Here is a 22686-nt window from a genome sequence, read left to right as displayed (position 1 = left end):
ACAGTCCCTTCCTCACGTAACATTTCCCTACCTAATCTTTATTGTACACTTAAATATATTCACAAATATACAACAAACAAATACTGATAGGTTACCATATTGTCACAATAGAGGTGATTGATGAAGTAGGTAACAACCTTACAGCACCTTCTTAGGTCTATCTTTTGGTGGAGTCTCGTGATGGCTTTGAGGCTAAAGACCGAGAAAGTTGTCCCAGCTGGAGTTTGGGGCATGTCCCCCACAGCGTTTTTTTTTCTGTGTGGCCCCATCCACCCCATGGGGTCACCCGAATACACTGCTTGTGACCCTCGCCTTCCAAAGACAACGCTGGACCTTCTCAGCAGCCCTGTGGTCTGGAGGGGCTACCTGACATTACGACCATGATCTGCAGCCACTTTCTAGTCCACCATAGCATGGGGGGGGCACTTGCCACCGCACCCGCAGCCACTTAGACTGGGGGAGCCCTGCAAATTTGTGCCGTGTGCCATCTTTACTTCAGGCAGCATCCCTGCCGCCACCCTCACTGTCACCCATTACGGCACCATGTTGGATACAGGCGGCGGCCCCATTGCTATAGGGGCGCCATCATATTCACTGCCATGCTCCGGCTCATAGTCTTCACCCGTGCCACAATAACAGAGCGGCTCAGGACTTATCTATTCACCTGGCCTGCAGGTGCAGCCTATAGCTGCTCTTCACCAGGGCCGTTGCTAAGGCAGCCCAGAGTTTTCTTTACCTCCCTGCCCACTGAGGGCAGGTTGGACTTCCTCCTCCACTCTTAACTTCCTGGGCTGCCCGACAGATGCAGCCTGGGAAAACTTCTCAATAGAGGCCGCCTCGCTGGCCACGAGGTGGACCGATAAGGGACACTGCTGGGTTGCCCGGTTCAGGCCAGATGCCACCAGGACTAGGCAGCTCTTCAATCCTCAGCCGAGGGAGCCCTGCAAAAGCTGCCCAGGCCCTTTGATGTCACTGGGCCCCTCCAGTCTGCCACCCAGACGGTCATCACCCCCAACATGGCCCTGTGGGTTAGCAGGCTACTCCAGTGCAAGCAGTCCAGCACCATGGTTCACATGCCAGGTCACCCACTCAAACATCCCGGTGCCAAGAATGTCTGGGGGCCATTCAAAGCTGTGGCCCACCAAAGTATTTTATTTTGTCTTTTACCCCCAGTTGCTTTCTCCTGCTCTCCCTTTTCTTCTCCTCTCTTCCAACTGTTTCTACGACTTTCTTCTTTAAAACCCGTTCTTAGGCAGGGGAGTTCCATTTATTATTTTTTATTTATTTATTTATTTTTAACATTCCAACCGGCCCCATGGTGGGATGGACTGACTATTCAATACACTGATACACACACACACATTATATAAAATAAAGTATTTTAATGACACCTTGGTGTCTATCAGGTAGCCCTTTCTAGTCAGCCCCATTTGGACCACGGGCTACATAAGGATAACTGTTAAGCAGAATTTGTTTGCAAGTTGTTTTTCCTCCAGATTGTCTCCAAATTATGAATTTCCTTTTTCAGTTCGTTTAGTGGGTGAAACCATTTTGCCAGTTTCTACTTCTGCAATTTTCTAAAGGGTTTTTTTCGAGGCGGAAATAATTCAGGCATGGATGGTGTAGAGTTGCTCGTCTGGTGTTGCTGGTAATCTATAGGGGATGTCAGTTTGTTTGCTTCTAGTATTTCTAGCAGTGTCGGTTTGGAGGTCTTCCCAGGGCCCGATTATTGTAAGGGCCCATTTGGATAGTTCAATAGAAAGGGGTTGCGCCTCTGATTATTGTAAAAGGTATGGATACGTGCTCTCCCCAGGGAAGGTGTACTGGAGAGCAAAAAAACAAGTGACCATTTCCTTTGCAGAAGATGCCATCCAGAGTGTGCTGAGCTATTGAGTGTGACACATTTGTTTGGGATGTAGTGTAGTAAGATTTGCTGCAAGAGATTGTGGCAGGGTGGTCTTCTTTCCAACCCAGATGTTGAAATCACCAACTATATTTAGATATTGATGAACCAGAGACCGGGTTGCTGTATCACTGAGTTTGTATGTTAAGTTTGGGTTTCTTGAAGGCAATTGGCAAATGAGAAGGACGCTTAGTGATGAGGTATGGGAGGTGGAGCAGATAAGAGGCAACAATGCATAATGCTGTCAACAGGGGCACTGAGGCTATGACTGAGTCTCTGTGTACCAACAAACCCCCTCCCCCCCCAAACGCACCCCCCGCTGTCCTATTGGTACGATTTGCACATATGCTCTTGGAACCCAATGGTCAGAGCCAAGTTCCAGTGATGAAAAGTAGATCAATTTGATCCTTGGATGTCAAAGGAGTGTTTAGATCTATAGCATGCATTGATCAGGAGGCATGTTGTATTATGCCAGTAAAAGAGAGATCCTTCTCATTGGGACCCCTGCTCCCGCTTTCCCCTCTCTTGGGCCCTCTACCTTTGCCTTCATGTGAGGCAAAAACCTTGGAGTAATCTTCAACTCCACTCTCTCCTCACATCACAGACCATGCCAAGAAGGGCCACTACGAGCTGCACCACCTGAGAGATATTCTTCCTTTTCTCACTTCCTCCAGAAGCTCACTGTCTCCAGAGCCCTGGTTCTCTCTAGGCTAGATTACTGCAACAGCCTCTTTCTCAATCTGCCTTTCTCTAATCTCCGTACTCTGCAACTAATCTAGAACAGGACTGCAAGACTTGTCCTTGGCCTCAAGCCACGTATCTCTCAAGGACCGTATCCCTCCAGCCCTGCCATCTCTTCACTGACTCCCAGTGGCTGCATGGATCAAGTTCAAGCCCCTCTACATCATCCACAAGGCTTTCTGGGGATGGGCCTGCACCAAATCCAACTTTCTCTTCTAAAATACCTTCCTTCTTGAGCCCTTCTCTCAGCTACCTCAATCTATGAGAGTCAGATGCTTCGCTAGACAGAGAGAGGGGGTAGATCGATCTCATCTGCAGGTGCCGCCCTGCCACTCTCAAACTTCAGTCAGACCAGCTGAAGTTCCGGAAGCAGCTGAAGACCTTCCGTTTCTCCTCTGCATTTTCTCTGTCCCCTGCTGACCCACCAGTCTTCTGCGCCAACTGGTTGCTTGGCTACCCAGAGTCTACTGGGTACCAGGTTCCACCATGGACAGTCTCCCCTACACTAGCTCTGCGCCTACCGCGCACTTAAGGGCTGTAACCCCATTACCCAGTCTCCTGGTCCTTCCACTTACCCAGAGCCGCGCTGCCCTGGCTGCACTGCCCCCCCCCACCGCCTTCCCTCTGCCTGGCACGCCCCCTCCTTCCTTCCCCCTGAACTTTACATTGTTGCACTTGCACAATCTGAATGACACAAGACCTAGAAAGATCATTTGTCTGTCATCCCTCTGTCTTGTTGCGCCTGGAAACACTTGTGTACAGGCGTGTTATCAATGACATCATTATGTTATAAAGAATTTATAAAGCGCAGCATTTGCCCAGGGGCATCTTGACGCTAACAGCAGAATAGGGGAGGACAACAACCAGAAAAGTCTAAGGCAATTAAAACAGATAAGACTTCATTGACTGCCTAAATGACAAGTTAGTCTCAGTAGTACGAAGTATCAGGGTGAGGGAATTCCAAAGTTAAGCAGCTGCTACAGAAAACGTTCAACCTCCGATACAGCAATATGTGACAGGGAATCGGGGCAAAACGGGCATCGGCGGAGTGAAGAGCCTGAGCTCTGGCTGCAGAAACTTAAACTAAAGACCCCGAGTCAGATGGGCAGGCTGTGCCAAATAAAGAGGGATACAATAACCTAGTGAAGACAGAACAAGGGAAGCAACCACCAGCACCCTAGACTATGCCGGAATACATGGAAGGGCTGTATGCAAAATCTTGAACTGGAAATAACCTTTATGGCGCACTGCACTAATCGGATTATCAGCGGAAAGGGAAGCTGGAATGCGTACCCTCAGGTCCTTCACAGCCAATACAGGGGTAGGAAAAAGGCCAAGAGAAGGAGCCCAGAAGAGAGGAGTCCAGAGAGCCATGCCCGAAGAAGGGCCCACCACTAACACCTCCGTCTGATCACCATTCAGCTTGAGCCAATAATTGCACATCTATTCACCCACGACTGCCAAGCACGCTTTAAGCCTAGACGCAGTCTCAGCCAGAGAGGTCAAGGCGCACAATGATTTGTGTGTCATGTGCCTAGGAATTGGATAGGAAGCCGTGGGAGAGGATGAGCTTGGTTAGAGACTGAATGTTAAACAAGACCAGTGAAATGGCAGAACCTGGAGGGACTCCACAAGTCAGAGAAGAGGGGGGAAGAGAAATAGATTGAGTCTGGTCAAATAGAAAAGAACTAAACCATGATAGAACGGCTCCAGAGAGGCCAGCATCAGCAAGACGTACAAGCAGGATTTCATGATCGATGGGGTCAAAGGCGGCGGAGATGTCAAGCAGAATGAATACTCTCATGCCACCCTGGTCCTACAGGCGCAACCATCAACAACTGCGACCAGCACTCCCTCAGTGCCATGACCTGGTCGAAAACCGGACTAAGAAGGGTCAAAGAAGGAAGAGTACTCTAAAAAAAGAGCCTATAAAAGAACCCCCTAGAGATTTCAACAACTTCATCAGAAAATTCAAAGAGGGTTTCTTCTAAAGAGGGATAACTAAGGCATGCTTCCAAACATCAGGGATAGACCCAGAGCAAAAACAGTCTGTATAACTAGCGGGGGAACTAAAGTCACAACTCTTTTCAACACAGAAAGAGGGATGGGATCAGTGGAAGAAGATTTAAGCTTAGCAGTAATAATATCCTGTGGGGTAAAGACAGGGAATGAAGACCACGAGTAAGGGGCCAGACTAATTGGCTCAGCAATCTGTAGCCCCAAAGCACAAATACCAGCACAAACATTCTGAATTATTAGTATACAAACGGGGAGTCACAGAGACCCAGCGGATGGAATAGACTCCAGAGAAGGGGAGGACAAAGCACACACCATTCCAAAATGTTCTCTAGGCTGATTAAGAGAAACCTCAACCTGGTGTGCAAAATAGGCACACTTATCTTCACAGATGGCTTTGTGGTAAGAAGAAGAGATTTGGCACAGACCCAGCTTTACCACAGGCAGTAAGAGGCACCTTGTACCCATCTTTCTGGTTCTATGTCTATAGGCCGCGCATAAAATATCGAACACAGGATTGCAGCACAAAAGGCAGCTGTCCTCATGGTGCAAGCTTTTGTGCACTGTCCTCTCCCTGCCAGGGAATCACACCCTGAATCACCTAGCTGCTATACGGTACCCCTGACCACTCCCACACTTACTTGTTCCGTGCTACGTCATCTGGCCCCCTGCTTCTGTGTTACTTCTATGCTCTACAGAGCATGGCGCTGGAAGCCTGGGGCAAAGCACAGTACGCTTTTATGCCACGGGTTTCCGGCACAGCACTCTGTAGACGGCGACTGAACATTCTGTGGTGTGCCAGGTAGGTTGAACGAGTGCTGGTGTGTTGTGCCCGATTGCTTTCATGATAAAGATTTCAGATCCAAAGAGGCTTAGTAGGTACTTTTTCGGGGGTGGCTCTTTTCTCTGTCATCTCTGTGAGGTTGTACTGCTCGGTGTTGGTCGTCTAGTAACTAATGGAGTAGTAGACATTGCTTATTTATCCCTGCAATTATTCTGTCTGTGGTCTGGTCCTAATCCTCGGTTCAGGTGGGTGCTTCAAGAGGTATCTGGTGATGACAGTTGTTAGTCTTTTGAGGGGAGGGAGGGGAATTCCTTTAGAGTCCCTGGGTGACTGATCTGAAGGCGTGGCTAAGGCAGCCTTCATCTTTTTACTTCTCCCTTCTTCCTTTCAAAAACTCAGCTGTCCTTGCGTTTCCTTAGCATGTTGTTATGGGTCTTCGTGAACTGTGGGATCAGATGGGAACATAGATAAAATGGAGTATGCCGTGAAGGGGTGATGCTTAACCTTGTTTGATTCACAGACCTGAGCGGATATACGCTTGTTGAGAAACTTCTAAAGCTGTGGGAGAACAAACATTCAAGAGGATGTTTTGTGAATGCAATCTAGGGTTGAGAGGTTATGGTTACATTTCCTGGAGTTAATCTGCCTTTCATATGGGTTCACAGGTGATGCAGGAGCTTAGCAGGCAGCCAAACAAGTGTGATGGTGAAATGACCTGGGTGTGTAATGGAGTAACTGCAGAAGCAGAACATGCAGCCAGGGTACTATAATCCTATGAAGTACTGAATCTCTGGAATAGGTTTGTTAGCACAGTTTGATTTGCCAGGTTATAGCAAACACAGCTCTAGACAACAAATGAAATGAGTCTGAGAATGTAATGAGGATCATTTTATCACACGGAATAGATTTAGTTCGGTGATCAGTCAGCTGGTGGAATAAAGCATTTGCTTGGCCGTGTCATCAAAAGACGCCAAATACCCTAATTACCATTTTGTCAACACACACAAAGGGATAACCAAAAATTGCTTTGTTAACTAACCTAACAGTGGCAAGTTGTAGTTTCCATACAGGTTCTGAAGAGTAGGAGGGCCGGAGGATGCCAGGTGTACTCTGGAATGCCGGGGCATTGTGCACGTGGTACACCGCCTGACTGAATGATAAAGAACCACCCATGACTGGCTTTGTGATGGGCGCCAGCCGTGTGCATCACGGCGGGTGAGGTATGATGCTGGAAAGAAGTGGGTCTAATTGGAAGCAGGCTAATGACCAAAGGCTGATGAGAGTACGTGTGGTGTCCCAAACAGGGCCTATGCACCTGCAAGAGAATACATTTGAAATCTGATGAACTATTTTCCATGCAAGCCCTGGTTCAGGTGGATTAACTTAAGCATATATAGGTTTTTATGAGAAAAGCAGACCGATCAAATTGTGATGGCACTGTACAGTACGTATATTTCATAAAAGGAATCTCCTACACCTCGACTTACTTAGCTAACTATGTAATGTATCCTTGGACAACAGTATACTTGCCTGAACTCACCCAGCCACGATTTCCAAACAAGAGACGAACCTTGCGATGATTGATACCGCTTAGCCCAGATCCTTACATTGCCCCTCACTTTTTTTGCACCAGTCAGTCATATTGTACTATTAACATACATGCAATTGTCACTTCGGGCACGACCGCCAAGTAAGGTACATAGAACATCGATCATAAGGAGAAAAATCAGCACTGCAACAGAATTTACCAATAATTTATTTTAAGACAACTATATGATAATGCCTTCAATTGGTTTTCCAAATGTACCCTTCAATGCTCTTTGGTGAGCCAATATTATCTATGAGACATTAATGTTTACATGAACACATTGTTATAGGTACAGAAGATACAACTAAAAGTCCCAAAGTCTGTAGGACTTGCTGAACATTGCAAGTGATCCTAGACAACTCACAGGGTGTTATCAGCTTCACGTAATTATAGTTTGCCGATATCTGGCACGTGTAGCACAATGCAGTATATTTTAGCCAAGACTGGAACATGCACAGGAGCATCAGCAGTAAACCTTCAGATCAGATTTCTTAAAGAAGGTGAGCATTACTTCAGCGCGAAAGTTTGTGGCTTGTGATTTTCCGCCGAATGGAAGTAAAGCTTTGGAGAAGATTTACCTTACTAGAGACCTTTTGTGGGAGGACATGCTTTCTTGCTTACGGGCAGGAAGGAACTTTTTTTGTTTTGAGTTTATGAGACAGTGACTTAAGACAGAAGAGGTGGGAGCAGTGCTGTTTACTGGAGGATAGCAGGAAATGTGTAGAGATTACAACCAGCTTTGTCAAACACGGAAACCCAAAGTCTGTTTTGGACCTCCTTGCCAGGGATTTCGTCAACCAAACCTGGACTACTCACTCGGAGTCTGGATTGTAAATTCACAATTCAGTTATCAGACCCATCCTGACCCCTTCACTGATAATCTTTGGAAGATATCAAAGTGCTGTTCCATTTAAGACATGCATTGGTCATCTAAGGGTATATGAGCATTTCCAAAATAGCAGTGCTCCAAAAACGGGAATACTGGTAATTACAAAAATCGCCAACACAACAAAAATACATTTTGAGAAATTAAAATATAAGCATGGTGACGGTTTACAGGTATACATTTGAGGTGAATTCTGGGATACATAGATTAACAACTGTAAAAGTTAAAAAATAAAAACAGCCTATGCAGCATCTACTCGGATTTCTCATTGACCCTCAAACATTTTTAACTAGTGCATACATTCTTGGAAGTACCTGAAGCTGGAACATAACAGAGTCAGTATGTTAAAACTCACCCACCAGAATTCTAACCTGTGATTCAGAGGTTGCAAAGGGTGCAGTATGAACACAGCGGGATCTGGAAGACCTTCAGAAGCTACAACACAATAGATCATAGTTAAACCATTTAAAACCACTAGATTTTAGACATCCGTTCTCAGAGATTCTGCACGTAGCCAGGTGAGAAAGCCCAAGGGGTAATGTGTCTGATGAGGATCTCGGCATCTAACGTCACAGACCCAGCTATAAGAGCATGAACATTTTCTCCATCCTTCGAAGACTCGACACGAGGGGGTGGAGCAGATATTCCCAAATAACCCAATCTGTAGCAATTACTCAACTTCTTGATTATCTTGCCTACGTTTATTCTTTGCAGCTTCTCTTGATCCATCACTGCTACTAGGAAAGTGTAGCAGCAGCAGTGAAACCATTTTATAGGCAATAATGTTTCTATACTCAGATTACGGAGGTCAACTACTTACCGAGCAATTGCGGACTGGAGAAATGCAAAACACCTGCAAATTGAGACGGCCAAATAAAAAGGTGGATCTGGTCTCCATTTAAGAAAGCTGGTATAAAATACATTGGTGACCGAAGTGTGGGCTGCTCTGTTCCTACTCGAAATGTACATAATCAAAATGTTGCCATTTCGTGGTGCGGCCAACTCCAGTTGCAACTATTACCCAAATGTATGGTACTCCTTTTATCAACCTGATGGTGCTGTGGTCTGAGACAGCCATGCAGTGCTTCAAAGCTGTGGCCTGCAGGTTGCAAAAATAGCTCAGCAGCCAGTGTTTAACTTGTTGAGACATCTTAGGAGTTCTAGTTTTGTCTAATACCTCAATCCTATATCCATAGGTGAGGCACCCTCAAAGTTTGTACCCATGTCCAAGTCTGTATTAGTGTTACTGACATAAGTGTTTGGCCGTACAAACGCTATTAAGAATTTTAACACCGTTGTGACACATCCATTAACATTTGAGAAGAATAACCTGTTCACTTTAAACTCAGCACTGGATCCTTTAGTGCTCAAGGTATGCTTGATGCCAAAACCACAATGGGGGTACATATTACTTCTATAGCCCACAGGTGCATAGACTGCAGCCCTCCAGATGATTTGGCCTACAACCCACCCCCACCCCACCCCCCGCACCTCCAACAGCCCTACCCAGCATAGTGAATAGTGATGGATCATGGGAGTCATAGGACAAAACATCTATGGCTGGATCATGTGTAAACTCAACCCCTTTGATGGTCCTTGTGCTCTCTCCATTCAAGGGCAGCTTAGAAAACACCCAAAAAAGGTTACGTTTATTGCTTAATCTTTGGTCTCATCGGACAAAGAACAGAGCTCTATGTAGGATCAGCGCTGGTTAAAATCACCCTTAGCACCGCATGAAAGTGATGCTGCCTTTAATGAGGTCTACAACAGTGATCTGCCAAGGACTTAGAGGACACGTCCCTTTTCACTTTTAGAGGGCAATGAATAGGTTTGTGTTCACGTTTGCATAGGATTTAAGAGCGCTCGGTCACCTGCAGGCATCATGGTGCCAACTGTTGAAGACAAACCGACCATCAGAACAGGCATACAAACCAAGTGTTTGTGAAGGAAAAGCTTTTCAGGAGGTCAACAAGTTCATTTTGTGGGAAACATGCACAAACCCAAACTCGAATGGGCTTACTAGTGCAGGCCTTAGTGTAGAGTGCTGTTCCTTGTCCATGAGGTCAAGGCAGACGAGTGGTTTAATCCATCAAAGGTTTCTTCATTACCACGATGGACCATTACTTTTGTAATTCGGTTCCTCTGAAACCAATCAGGCAGGGACAGGCTACTCCCACAGTCCCAGGTTCCGCACCATTTCCTGATCGAGGATTACTCCAACTGGCAAGGATCTCCTCTCCTGTGCAGCCAAGACTAGGCAACCCGCTCAAGCTCTCTTAAAGGCATGGTTTGTAACAGGACATGGGTAGCTCAGACTTTGAAGCTCTCCAGCTCTCGCGTCACTTCACTTACTCCCATTTTCCACCTACAATAGTTACTCAGACTCGCCCTTTGCACAGGCCTCACAGTTAAACACCAAAGAATATGTGCTCTAGGAGTACGAATACTGCAAGAACGTTACGATCACCTCCTTTCAGGATGAGCTACTGTAAAGTTCATGGCGTCTTCTCCACCATTTTAAGCTACACCAGGTGACGAAGAACAACTTTCTAAAGCAGATCACACAGTCTATACATATGCTCCCAAAAAGCTTAAAAATATCTTCAGCGAAGGCAGAATTGAGAGCTGTTCATATTGCCTGCAGTCCCTTCTTTCTTTCTGGTATATTTTATCCCTTTATTGTGGTCCAATAATGCTATTGGGGCTCTCAGGAGACATCATAAACCAAGAGTCCAAGTGGTTTGCAACTGTCATCCAAATCGCAAAATAGCATTATTGGATTATAATACGGGTTGCCCGTTGTGTATTTTTTTTTACAGTACATGTTAATGTAGCATTAATAATGCTTCAAATCCTTAATTCAGGAGAACAACAGCTTAACATTGGTGGGTGGGTGTATATATACACACATAAGTTTTGCCGTCAATTCACAACTGTCTTTTTCAAAAAGGTTGACATTTACTTTTTATAGTATATAGCTAAGCTTGGTTTAGAATGGCACATATGGTTTCCACCCAGAAAAGAAACTGGCATCAGAAAGGTGTTTGCATTCTATTTGGTGGATTTCAGTAAATCCATACATACATCATTCAGTAGGTGGAGAATTCATGAAGATTTTTCCCCCCCATTTCATAGAGCAATTAAAAGGATTTCGCTTGCAGAAGTAATGGGTTTAAAAAAGCTACTGTCTGCATGATGCAACTAACCGAACACCCAGTAACTTTTCTGTAAGGGGAATTATTATACATTGGCTCACAGAAGCCGATTAAACAAAAAGGTTTGGCTTGCTTCAGAGCTGCTCCCTGCATAGCCCCGCTCACAGTGTGCACCAATGCATAGAGGTAAATGACATGCTGGTTTTGGATCATTTCAAGTGATTGCAATACTTGAAGAGCAGTGGCTCTACACTGACCGATAGACTAAGCTGTCCATTGGAAAATAATTCACATCAGTGACATCAGCTCCCCTCAATACCCTTTTAAATATGGGTTTTGAACCGACTGCGGTTTGAGAAATAAAAATAGACGTACAATTTAAATAAATATTATGAATACCAGATTGCCAAAATTGCTGGATATTTATCACAAAATAGGTCCTAAACATTTCTTGCTGTGTAGTCAAAATCGCATGTTAATATGCTAAATATGCTAAATTATGCGGTTTCTCCGAATAATACAGGTGTGCTATCAACGCATGTATTTTCAGTGAGACAAAAGTAATTTAAAAATCGAACAAAATAAGGCTCTTCCGTTTTAGAACAAAAACAAAACAAACTGTTTTCTGCAGTGCCTGCTGCTGTGAAGACACTTCCTTTAACATGCCCTGTTCTGGCACACAACAGGAGACAAGCATGGGGTCCATACACAGTAGGTATAAAACGACTAGTGGAATACTGATCGGATGACATCAAAGCAATCTACAGGTTTGCTCATGCGCACAACGAGTGAGTGTGTCTTTTATTCTTACGACTGGCGTAAGAGGTCCCCAATAAATACGCGCTGCATATATTGCATTGCAGGCAATACACACCATGACGAAACACTGGAAAAGGACATTTGGATTAAGTTAATGAAGCATGGGAGAAAAAGGACTGAAATTAATAAATAAACCAAGAGATAGGATTAAACATCAAAACATATAGTAAATACCCATCAAGACTTTTGCTTCTATGCATACCCGGGGCAGCATTCACAGTACATGGGATGAGTGAGTCGAAGTGTGTTGCTATTGCATATCTGCAACTGAGGCAAGCTCTTAGGGATCCCAAACAGGAAGCAACTTTCCCTGCAGATACACAGGCTACAGGCTCATCCTAAGGTGGAGTTGGTAGAGACTTCATGAGTTCTCAATTTCCAACTAGAAACCCTTTGAAACCAAAAGGAGCCCGACATGCAGTTACTGTGGTGGGCCATCTTCAGTGGTCCTAGAGGTAGTAGTGAGGCCCATGGATAGCAAGAGGCCACACTCTTGTGTATGGCATCGCTGATGCCCTTAGTCCCCAGGCTACATTTCATTTTAAAGCATGGGACTATCTTGGGCAAATTTAATGCAGATATGGAAATCAGTTATTAGCAATGCTAGTGGATACGGCAAGGAGACATCGCATACAGTAGGTCTCTTGCACAGACCTGGGCCTCTTCCTCTTTATATACCCTGCATCTACCAATGCTTAGGGCACCGTATGGTATGCCAGTCCACAAGGATCAATCTCTACCCTCTTTAGCTGAGAAGAGGGATGAACTGTAGGGCACTGGCAGCAGAAGGCATTTAAAGGACTAAAAATAAATCATACAGGTCAGATCATTTGTCTTACTCTAATGGGTGCAACGTTGTTACATCGCCAAGCTTTTTTTTCCCCAGCAGAGTTTGACGAATATTGTTGGCTGAAAAAACTCTGTCGAAATATATTGGGGGGGTTCAGAGGGTGGTGGTATGGGGAATAGGGAAGGGTTGGGGGAACACCCCCAAATATATCTGAAAAATATTCTATTTGTTTTTTCAGCAAAAAATATTCGGATTCTGCAAAAACTTGCGATCTAATAGCATAGAACCCTCCAATGACCATAAGACAATGTCCATGATACTGAACAAAATGAAACATTTGAGAACATCCCAGGTAATGTCTATATCCTGCATTAGTAAGGCCTCAGTTGGAGGCATCTGCCTCCCGCAGGCAGCAAAGAAGTATTCACAGTGTTACTTTATCACAGTCTTCTGTAGTGTTGCCTTTGTATGAGCCAAAGCAAATTGTAGGTGTGCCACAATATATAATAATATTTGTTAACACACCAAAACGTAAGGTAAGGCAGTCGCCAAATAAGACCGCAAAGGTCTTGGTTAGCCAACACTCACCCATCTCAATTCATAAACAGGTACATTAAAGGTTTCAGCGCCCCCAAAAAGAAAACTGCGTGAAAAACCCATTGAACAATTTGCTTGAATCAGAATACATACTACACACAAGTAGAATCTTATCAGAGTACTTATTGTTTATCGGCTATGAACTCCTTTAGTGGTCATACGAAAGCATCATTCTTCGGCAATATAACCAGAGGAGAGGGGGCATTACTAGTAGGATAATGCCCTAGGGCCATAGTTAGAAGCCCGAGAGCAGCAAGGGCTTTGATGTAGCCCCAGGGGCATTACCCGACTAGTAATACCCCCACTCTGAGGGTTATATTACTATTAGTACCCCGGCACGGCGTACCAGGGTACTAATAGCAATTTTTCTCAATTTGAGAAATGGTGCTGCAACCGTTTCGCGACTTGAGAAGAAAAAAAAAAAGCAAAAATAATGGCTGCCATGGATCAGGGAGAAGGGACTACACGTAGTCCTTTCTCCCTTTCCATAGCAGCCCCTTGCGGAAAATAATCCCAGGACGCGGCCGTCACCGGAGCCTCGTCGGGCAGGTAATGCCATGGCGAGAGCCAATGAGCTTGCTTTTTACAAGCTCATTGGCCCTCGCCAGGTACTAATGCCTCATAATGCATAGATCTATTAACAGCAACCCGGGAAAGTGCTGTGCGTCTACAGACCCCTCACTTCACCGCAGGCTTCCTCAGTCAGATCTAACAAGTGGTCATGCCTATTGATGCAAATGCAAGTGATCTGTGGCTGGACGGTTGCTCCTCGCTCAAGGCTCACAATAAAGTGACTGATGCCGGTATTTGGGCTGACTGAGAGTTCACGGGACTTCTTGAAAGTTGGAGGCACAGCACACTGAAGGTCTTCCAGAAAGTACTTGATCCAGTTCCTCATGTAAGCCCCGTGACTCACCAACAGTATGTTTGCATCGAGCATTACGTCAGTGCTGTCCAGATCGGAATGGGAATCGGGCCCATTACAGTGATTCACCGAAGAGAAAGTGGATACAAGGGAACTCTCATATCCATTTCCAAACTCAAAGCCAGCTTCTTCTCTCTGACACTTCTCCTCTATAGTGAGCTGGCACAGGAACTCAAAGAAATCCTTTGCACGTGCTCTCACCTAGGGAGAAAACAAATAGTGGAAATAAAATGCCACAGCTTTAAAACTATCATATTTATCAATGGCTGAACATTTTTTTGCATAGGTTGCACATTTTTACCAGACCCAGACTCTCACTACCGCTAGTCTTTTTCCAATTGTAAAGCTCCTTCTCCTACTCTACAACATATTCTAGGCTTATGTGGTTTCTTAATTGTTAAGATCTTAATATACCCTAGCAAGCAGCTAGTACAAGTCATCCAAGCAGGAAAGTGGATTTGACAGGCAGGATGGGTGCAGGGACAGTAGAGGGGATCAGAACATAGGGAATGAGTAACCACTGACGAAGAGGGCGGCATACGAAAGGGAGGAGATCAGGAAGCCGTTGCGACAGGAGGTGTATAGGCGGTATATGCCTCATTTTCCATAACGGGGGGGGGGAGGGATCAGTGTTTAATTTGTTGGAACTATTGTGTCGAAATTACCCCCAAACAGTCCAGAAGCACAACTGCCATGCTAATACAACATACAATATGCAAAGAAAAAGTACACCATAGTCCTGTACATGGTTCCAAAGATAGATGATCAATGTTGGGTCTTCCCCAGGGCGTACCGAGCTTGTTCAGAGTTCATCAATTCTACTCATTGGACTGAAATCCTCCCACCCCCAGAATCGGACATTATTAAGGGAGAAACAGCTGGGCCACTTGCAATACTTGGAGCAGCCAACAGAAAGCTGAACAACAGGCAAGGGACTGTAGAAAACATGTACAAACGACAACTGCGGAAATCTACAAGGCTTTTATGGCATTCTATTCACTACCTGCTTAAATGGGTACCCAACCTAACATCCATCTGACTGCTGAATCATGGTCCTGTGGAAATATTGTTTAAGTACTTATAGATTTTTGTCATGTGCAATTTGGTTACCTCACCCGTTCATGGACCCCCGATTTCCAAAATGGTGTGTACAGTAGTTGGGACACTTGGGGCGAAGACCACCATTAATCTATATTTAAAAAAGTGAACATGTGAGGGTTTGTGGCTTGGCAAAGCATTGTTCCTTTTACAATTCCACACCGATTCACCAATCTGCACCAAATGCTGCATAGTTCCCGGTTAGGACCCTCCGGACATTACTTGGTACATGGCATTTGGACACCCCTTTCACCGGATTTCAAGACCTTGACATATGAGACGGTTGCCTGAAATTGGCAAAACATCAATGTGGTCGTGGAAGGACTGTTGGCCACTAGGAACAAAACTCAAGGTCCCTCAAAAACCAACTTTCAAGGCCCTAGGATGCACGGTTTCCGAAATATTTGCACTGTACTATTCCAGGGTGATGCGACAGGTGGGGAGAGGGCACAGAAGGTCCCAGTATGCAGCAGCACACCATCTCTCTCCTCCCCTCCACCGACCTCTGCTGCGGGGTAAGTTAGCCAGCAACACGCACCCATTCTCAGTGCAGTTTACTTCAGAGTGCAAAGCCCATCAAGCGATAAGCGAATCGAGACAGCGACCTAGAGGATCACTGATTTTCAAGAATGTACGAATGTTGTCATGTCCATTGAGAAAGGGTACTTTTTGCTAGTTGAATATAAATATGGCTACACATTTTAAAAAGGTAAGCAAATAAAATCACAATAAAACATCTCAGAGTTTATTGCATTAGAATTATAAGCAAAGGCGCTCAGATCTGTTCCATCTTGGCCACTGTGGATACAAAAGAGCAGGACCATCACTTCGCTCGGGGAATGGACACCAGAGGCAAATGCCTAATACTATCTATTTCTCTTTGCTATTGTCAGCATGTTCTAGGGAGTGACATGTCCCTCCGTCATTTGCCTATTTCTGGGCCATACCAGCCCGTATTGGTGTGGAATTCCAATATAAGGCTTGTAAATTGCAGACATTGAGAGGTGGACCTATGCAACACCTCTGGTCCCGACCATGGGTAAGGCTTTCAGTGTGGCTCTCGCTCTCATCAGGGGATTGCCGCACTGAGAAGCCCGCCGCCCCAAACATTCCTCTTCTCACCCGGGCCACACCGTTGTTACGCGCTTACTAGTAACCCTGACAATTCCATGCAACCACCAAAACTCTTTTGGGCCAGAACATAGCTGTAATGTTATTATGTTTCAGTTATAAAAGGGCTGTTTTTTTAATGGGGGACCAGAAGGGAAGTTAGAGACAAGAATCTGTCTGTGGAGGTTGCAGGAAACAGGCTGGGCTGTCAGGGAGCACCTAGCATTTTCAACAGGAACATAATGTTTTTAAAAGACCCCGTCCTCTCGCTCCTTTAACTCGGTCTCCGGGTCCCATAACTCCCAGTATGGCCCTCAGGCTAGGCCTAGAATGCTTAATTAGAACCCTTTGCTCAATGAGAATGCCAAATGAAAATTCAATCTGCAGGCTCAAGAGTCCGCAGATTGTTCAGAATGCCACGTTACTATTCTACCAGCAGAAAGGAGCATACCCTCATCCAATTCACCACAAGCATCCAGGCACACAATGTATTGCCAAGTGGTCCCGATTACGTTCCCCAAGCCAATTACCCACGAATGAGGCATATTTCAAATTCATCAGCAGGCCACGTCAAATGCAGAGTGGACAGTGTCCCCCCCCCACACCACATGAAGTAGAGAATGCAAAATGCCTGTTATTTAGGCCAACGTAAGGCATTACTTGCACCCACCCTTTGTGCCATCTGTCCTTTACATGAAACATACAAGGCAGATAATAGATTTGTAGACCCAGCCTGCTGGCCCAACTGGGCGTTACGGGCCCATAAACCTTGTTCAATGGCTTCACTGCGCTCAGGCCTTTAACTCTGTCTTCAAGGCCCATAAATCAGGTCCCTGAAGCATAGTCTAATAGAACACTGGAACATTGGAATTTCAATTTTAGACAATGGGATGGCAGAGGCTATAAAAGCTAGTCATTTATTTTGCTTTTACTTTTTGTGCCTAGTTCAAATATGAACTTTTCGCATAGTTTACAAAATCTTCACAATAAAAACGGTGTTTAAGTGTATAACCATTAAGTTCTTAAAATCAATTAAATACACTTTCATATGCACCATGTTACATCAATTCACAAAAAAATGCCATTATATACTGGTTTCAATATGCTATTAAACATTGCCTCTTATCTGTCATTTCCACATTCATTCTTCATTAACATCAGACCTTTAACTCCTCCAAAACATGTTCTACCCGTCTCCATATGTTATGAAGCACTATATTTAAGGACAACACTTTTCCATCAATACACCCACTTCAGAAACGATCACTCTTAATCCATTCTGGTTCACGTACGAACCTCCATGGTAGCAGTCTATATACATTGTCTGGAGTTTATCGCAGCTAGTCATAACATGCCCGTTCGTTTTGCAAGGGAGAAATGTATGGCACGGACACAAGAGTTACAAGTTTCAAAACCTTTATTAAATTCTTGGTGTTTGGAAAAACTCATTTTTTGTCCTATAGCTATGATGGGAGTAGTCTCTACCATCAAATAAAACACTGTCCTAGTCAGTATTTGTCAAATCAAAATGGCCTATACTAACAAAACCTAATGCCTGCCCTATCTCTTATACAAAAAGTGTGTAAGGGGGGAGAATATGTATGCAAAGGAAAATCAGTGTTATAACAAAGGATCAAGGTGGCTGAGTCAGCTCTCTTCCCCAAGTTGGACAGCAGGGAGTAAGGCAGCCCCCAGTAACAGGACACACTCTGGCTCAGGTTATCTAAAAAAGGCAGTTCAAAACATGGGTCGAGGCCCGACTGGCCTTCCACGTTAAAGTCATTTCTGGATTTCCACAAGTTCTTTCACAGTTCAACAGATGTTCACATACATCTCCCTCAGCCGGGCTCGGACCTCGCAATCAAAGCACTTGCAGAGGTTCCCCTTCCCCAAGCTTTATTCACATTTGTTAGGGGTTCCCTTCCCCCAACTTATTTCACATTCCAGGTTTCCCTCAGTCTTGCTCGGTCCCATCACTGACGTCAAAGACTTTCGAATGTGCGAGGATCTTACTATAGACCTCTGCAGGAACATTTCGACTTTCACTCCAGCTCTGCCTTTATGTTATTTACCCTAGTGTCTCTTGGTAGCTCCATACCACAAGCACAAAAGTTAAAGAAATCCTTCACTTAAAGCATTCACCTTTTCACTTCCTCCTTTGCTGGGGTTAATCTTGACCATTGCACATTTCCGAGTTCGTTCACTTTGCTGTTTTATAACAAAGTGGAACAGAATCCCTGACTTCTGAGTATCCACAGATCAAACCCTGGCAACGGGTCTCCTTACCATGGCCACACCACCTGCCAACCGCACGTCGACCCGTACCTAGGCCACTTCCAGCATGCATCATGCACCCAGCCTTCGGGCCAGACCAGATACTCAGGGACACAAGCCTCCTGTTACATAATAAAATGAAAATGGTGCCCACCGTTACCACATGGCCTCTGCATTCACTTCGATTCTGGTGCATGCACATTAGACCACCTGAGCATGTGACACAGCCATGAGCGCCTTCTGCTCCAGCACCCTTGCTCCTCCAGGCCTAATCACTGCCAACAGGCCATCTCCGAGCCAATTCCAGAGGGAAACCACAACCATTAGGGCACCGTTGGCGCTCAAACTCATCTGATCGCCACTGCAGTACGCACCGCTTAGACAGATACACCACCTACACCATCCCATAGACCGCCCTCCATGGCATCCACTGACCCTCTTCACAGGGCACTGGGTTCATCCTTGGCTTACTCCCCTCCCCCTCGATAATACACTTCCTCTTTGGTCACAGGACAACACCTCACGCCTGTGCCATGCACCAGCTACCCAGCGCCACAACCCGCACTCTGCTTCCCCAGCCTCCTTACTCAAGCAACATGACTCTTACTTCATATTCTGGGAAGAACCTTCTCCTCCTCTTCAATTCCCTCTAATATTGAGCTTTTCCATTCAAATTATCCAACTCTTCTCCCCCCCTTTTCACCTCTTGGTGCACCTCCAGCCTTTTACTAACTGGGCCTCTCCAACTCTTAACTATTATGGTATTTTCTTGACCTGCATAAATCTGTACATCTCTCTCTCTACCCTTTGCTCTAGTACCTCGATCGGTCGTACTGCTCTAGTGGGTTTGCCTTCACACCAGAATATCTGCTCCTTCTCATGTTCCACCTTGCTTAGAGCGCGTCTCTAGGTTTCCGCCTTTTATCCGTGTAGGAGAGCTAATGGGTATCAGATGTAGGTGATTAAAGTTAAATGTCTGACTTTGCCTGACCTGGTTAGCGGGACATGTCCAATGAGATATGTAAGTGTTATCCTTTTTACCCTCAGCCGCCCTCCTCCTCGGCCAAGTGTTTGTGTAGAAAGGGGAATTGGAGGGGGGGGGGGGGGTAGACACAAGGGGAATTGGGACGTTGGGGAATCCTATAAAATAGGATGGGGTAGGGGTACGAGAAAGGGGGGGAATACCACATCTCACCATTGGTTACCTCACCCCCACTCTACAAAGACCTCCCCCACCCCACCCAAGTGATCCTCCTGCACTGGTCACCCCTAGGGTCTGGATCCAAAGGTCGATGGCCGTGCCGTGGCCACCTGAGAGAGAGATCCCCGGGGACTAGCAATTGAAACACCTTTTGGTTTCTCCCAGTTCCCAGTTCAGTGGTATCCTTACATAATCAACAGGTTCCAAGATTGCAATCCCTAATCAAGGTCCCATCATAGACAAAGTGGGTAATAAATTCAAATGCATCAGAAATATGAATCTTCGAAGTGAACGCGCGGGTAAGACCTCCAAGTACACATAAGCGTACTAGCATTTCTGTTGAACTCTGTACAGGTTTTCAATTTTGCAATGTGCTCGTGATATTTTTGCCAATACTGTAATAAAAATGTCTTTTTAAACAAGTTGCACAAAATACTGTATTCGCTTTCCCAGTCAGGCACCCAATCTGTCGCATATACTTGTGTATAAATGTCCTCAAAGTCACAAAAAATGTTTGACTTTAGTTTGGCTCAGATATTCGCTACGCAATGCCAGGAACTTGCAACTGGGGTTTTTGCAAGCATTTATACATATCAAAGGCCTCTAAGCCTCACCATTCTCGACGAGGCCAGATTCTAGTCTTATGGCCTCTATAGGGACGCTTTGCGCTAGGCCCAAAATGTTCTTCCAGATTTTGCCTCAAGGACCCAACCATTTCAGTTCGATGATAGAACTTGCTTCTAGGCCATACATTATAGCCGGAACCATTGCCTGCTAGTACGCCAAGAATAACCCCCTGAGCGTGTACCCAGTCATCCGCTAGGCGAATGATTTAATCATTGCAATTATTGTTTTAGCTCTAGTCTGTTTACTCTGAATTAGGTCAGCATTTTTATTTTCCCCATTACCAACTGCGTACCCAAGTACTTATAACTACTAACCAGTCCTATGGGACCAACCGGTAAGAGTAAGCTACATGTAGGAGTTCTATTCGATTCAAAGTTCATACATTTGGTCTTTTCAGGGTTTAGCTCAGCATTAACTTTGTCATATCAACACAGCTCCCTTAACGGTACGGTTAATCCCACAATATGTGTGATTGAACAATATGGGACAATGGGTTGGCAGGGGCTGTAACGGCTAGTACAAGTCTACTTTCCCAACATTTAAATGCCCTACTTTTGTCTATCCTTATTTTAAACAGAACATTCTACTCGGCTTGGGAGAATGTTCTAATACCAATAACCCCCATGCCCCCTCTTTGGGCCACTATGAGGTGGTAATGTCCCTAGATTACCATTTGGCAATACCCCGAGAATGTGGCATTATTAAAAAGGTACGAAAACAGTGGGATTAGATTTTTTCCCTCATCTTGTACACAGAACATGTTATAAAAAGAAAAAAAAAGTAGGGCTTTTAATGCTTTAAAGATAAAAAGTATCTAATAATCTAATGATAAAGTTTATAGAAAATGGTGGTAAAGCCTGGATAGAGAGCATAATTAAATGTCATGTGAAGTCGGTAAAAAATAACTGTTTTTCTATCTACAAGTAGGAGAGGCGCATCAAAGTAGTGTTGGGAATTGTGAATTTGGATCAATGGGCAATGATAAGCCTAAATTCTGTAAAGACCATTTGGTTTGACTTGGAGGGTCTTGAAGTATGATGGACATGAATTCCCCTACTGTGTTTCAAAATGATTTGTGGGTAAGTAAGCGTTCCATTATAGTTGAGCCCAAATCAGTAATAGAGGTGAATTTACAACTATTTTTTTTTAATTTGGTTTAATTGAATTTATCAATTTTTACAAAAAGAAGACATCACATTGAGTTTATAAATTCTTTGTATCCGTTCCATTTCGTTGATGTAAAATCAAACATTGGAAGTGAGGAGCCATGAGAAAATGCTAATTATTTATGAGATTATAGCTCTTGGGAAAGGTGGCTCCATAGGTGTATGAAATGTACAAGCAAACTGCTTATGAAATAAATGCATCCCAGTATTCATTTCCACAATGCCATACTGCAAATAGCTTTTTCATGTGCTTTGCATTTTTTCTGATGCACTATGCACCAGCATTCTTCTAGGTCTTTGCAGTGGAAAAAGCAGCTGAAGGTGTGCAGGTGTGTCTGAAAAGAAAGAATGCATAGTTTTGAATCTACATAGCAGCTCGGCTCTCCAGAAAGACCCTTTTCTGTGTTGATGAGAATGATGCCTTTAGCACAGAGGCGGCTATCCGTATAAGAAAAGGTACATTTTATTACTTTTGGGTGGGGTTTAAGTCTTAGGCACCCACTTAAGTGCACACATAGGCAATTGGAGATGCTTGTGAGGCTCAGGGGGCAGGAGGAGCCCGATCTGGGATTAGCTGCTTCAGCAAGGGACGCTCAGGGTGTTCAAACACTGGCTTCTACTAGTGAATGCGGCTTTGCTGTTGCTTTTGGATCTGTCCGCCGTGTTCGATCCTGTTGATCATCAACTTTTGGCAGAGCGGTTAATGTCAGTTGGCAAACGTACTAAAGAAGCGATGGCATGGTTTAAATCCTTTCCGGGTCCAAATATGAGTGTAACTAAGGACAACATGTTTTCCATTGCCTCTACACTTATGTGGTGTTCCTCAAGGGTCGTGCCTTTCACCCTTACTTTGTAATATCTACTCACGTCTCCTCTGTGCTCTCCTGTCGGCCATGGGCATATATTTTGCCAATTATGCCGACGACACGCAGATTGTTATCAAACTCACTGTTGAGTATCAAAAAGATCTAGCGCGTACCAATCACATCTTTGCAGAAATCCAGAA

General features: G+C 44.8%; 1 protein-coding gene across 2 annotated transcripts in view; it reads right to left on the bottom strand.

Annotated features, from left to right (window-relative positions):
• TIGAR (TP53 induced glycolysis regulatory phosphatase) overlaps positions 1-22686 on the bottom strand; it is a 188759-nt gene that overhangs the window by 5883 nt on the left and 160190 nt on the right. Inside the window, exon 6 of one of the 2 annotated variants that reach the window (XM_069628301.1) lies at positions 14196-14405. In XM_069628301.1, coding sequence (XP_069484402.1) covers positions 14196-14405 — 210 coding nt within the window. Of the gene's footprint in view, positions 1-7182; positions 14406-22686 lie in introns of those variants that run through there. The other variant, XM_069628300.1, reaches the window with a different exon arrangement.

Source organism: Ambystoma mexicanum, chromosome 12, assembly GCF_040938575.1.
Source record: "Ambystoma mexicanum isolate Mex_15411 chromosome 12, UKY_AmexF1_1, whole genome shotgun sequence".
Lineage (NCBI taxonomy): Eukaryota > Metazoa > Chordata > Amphibia > Caudata > Ambystomatidae > Ambystoma > Ambystoma mexicanum.
The sequence above is the reverse complement of the archived record's forward strand: the minus strand, read 5'-3'. Positions and strand labels throughout refer to the sequence as shown.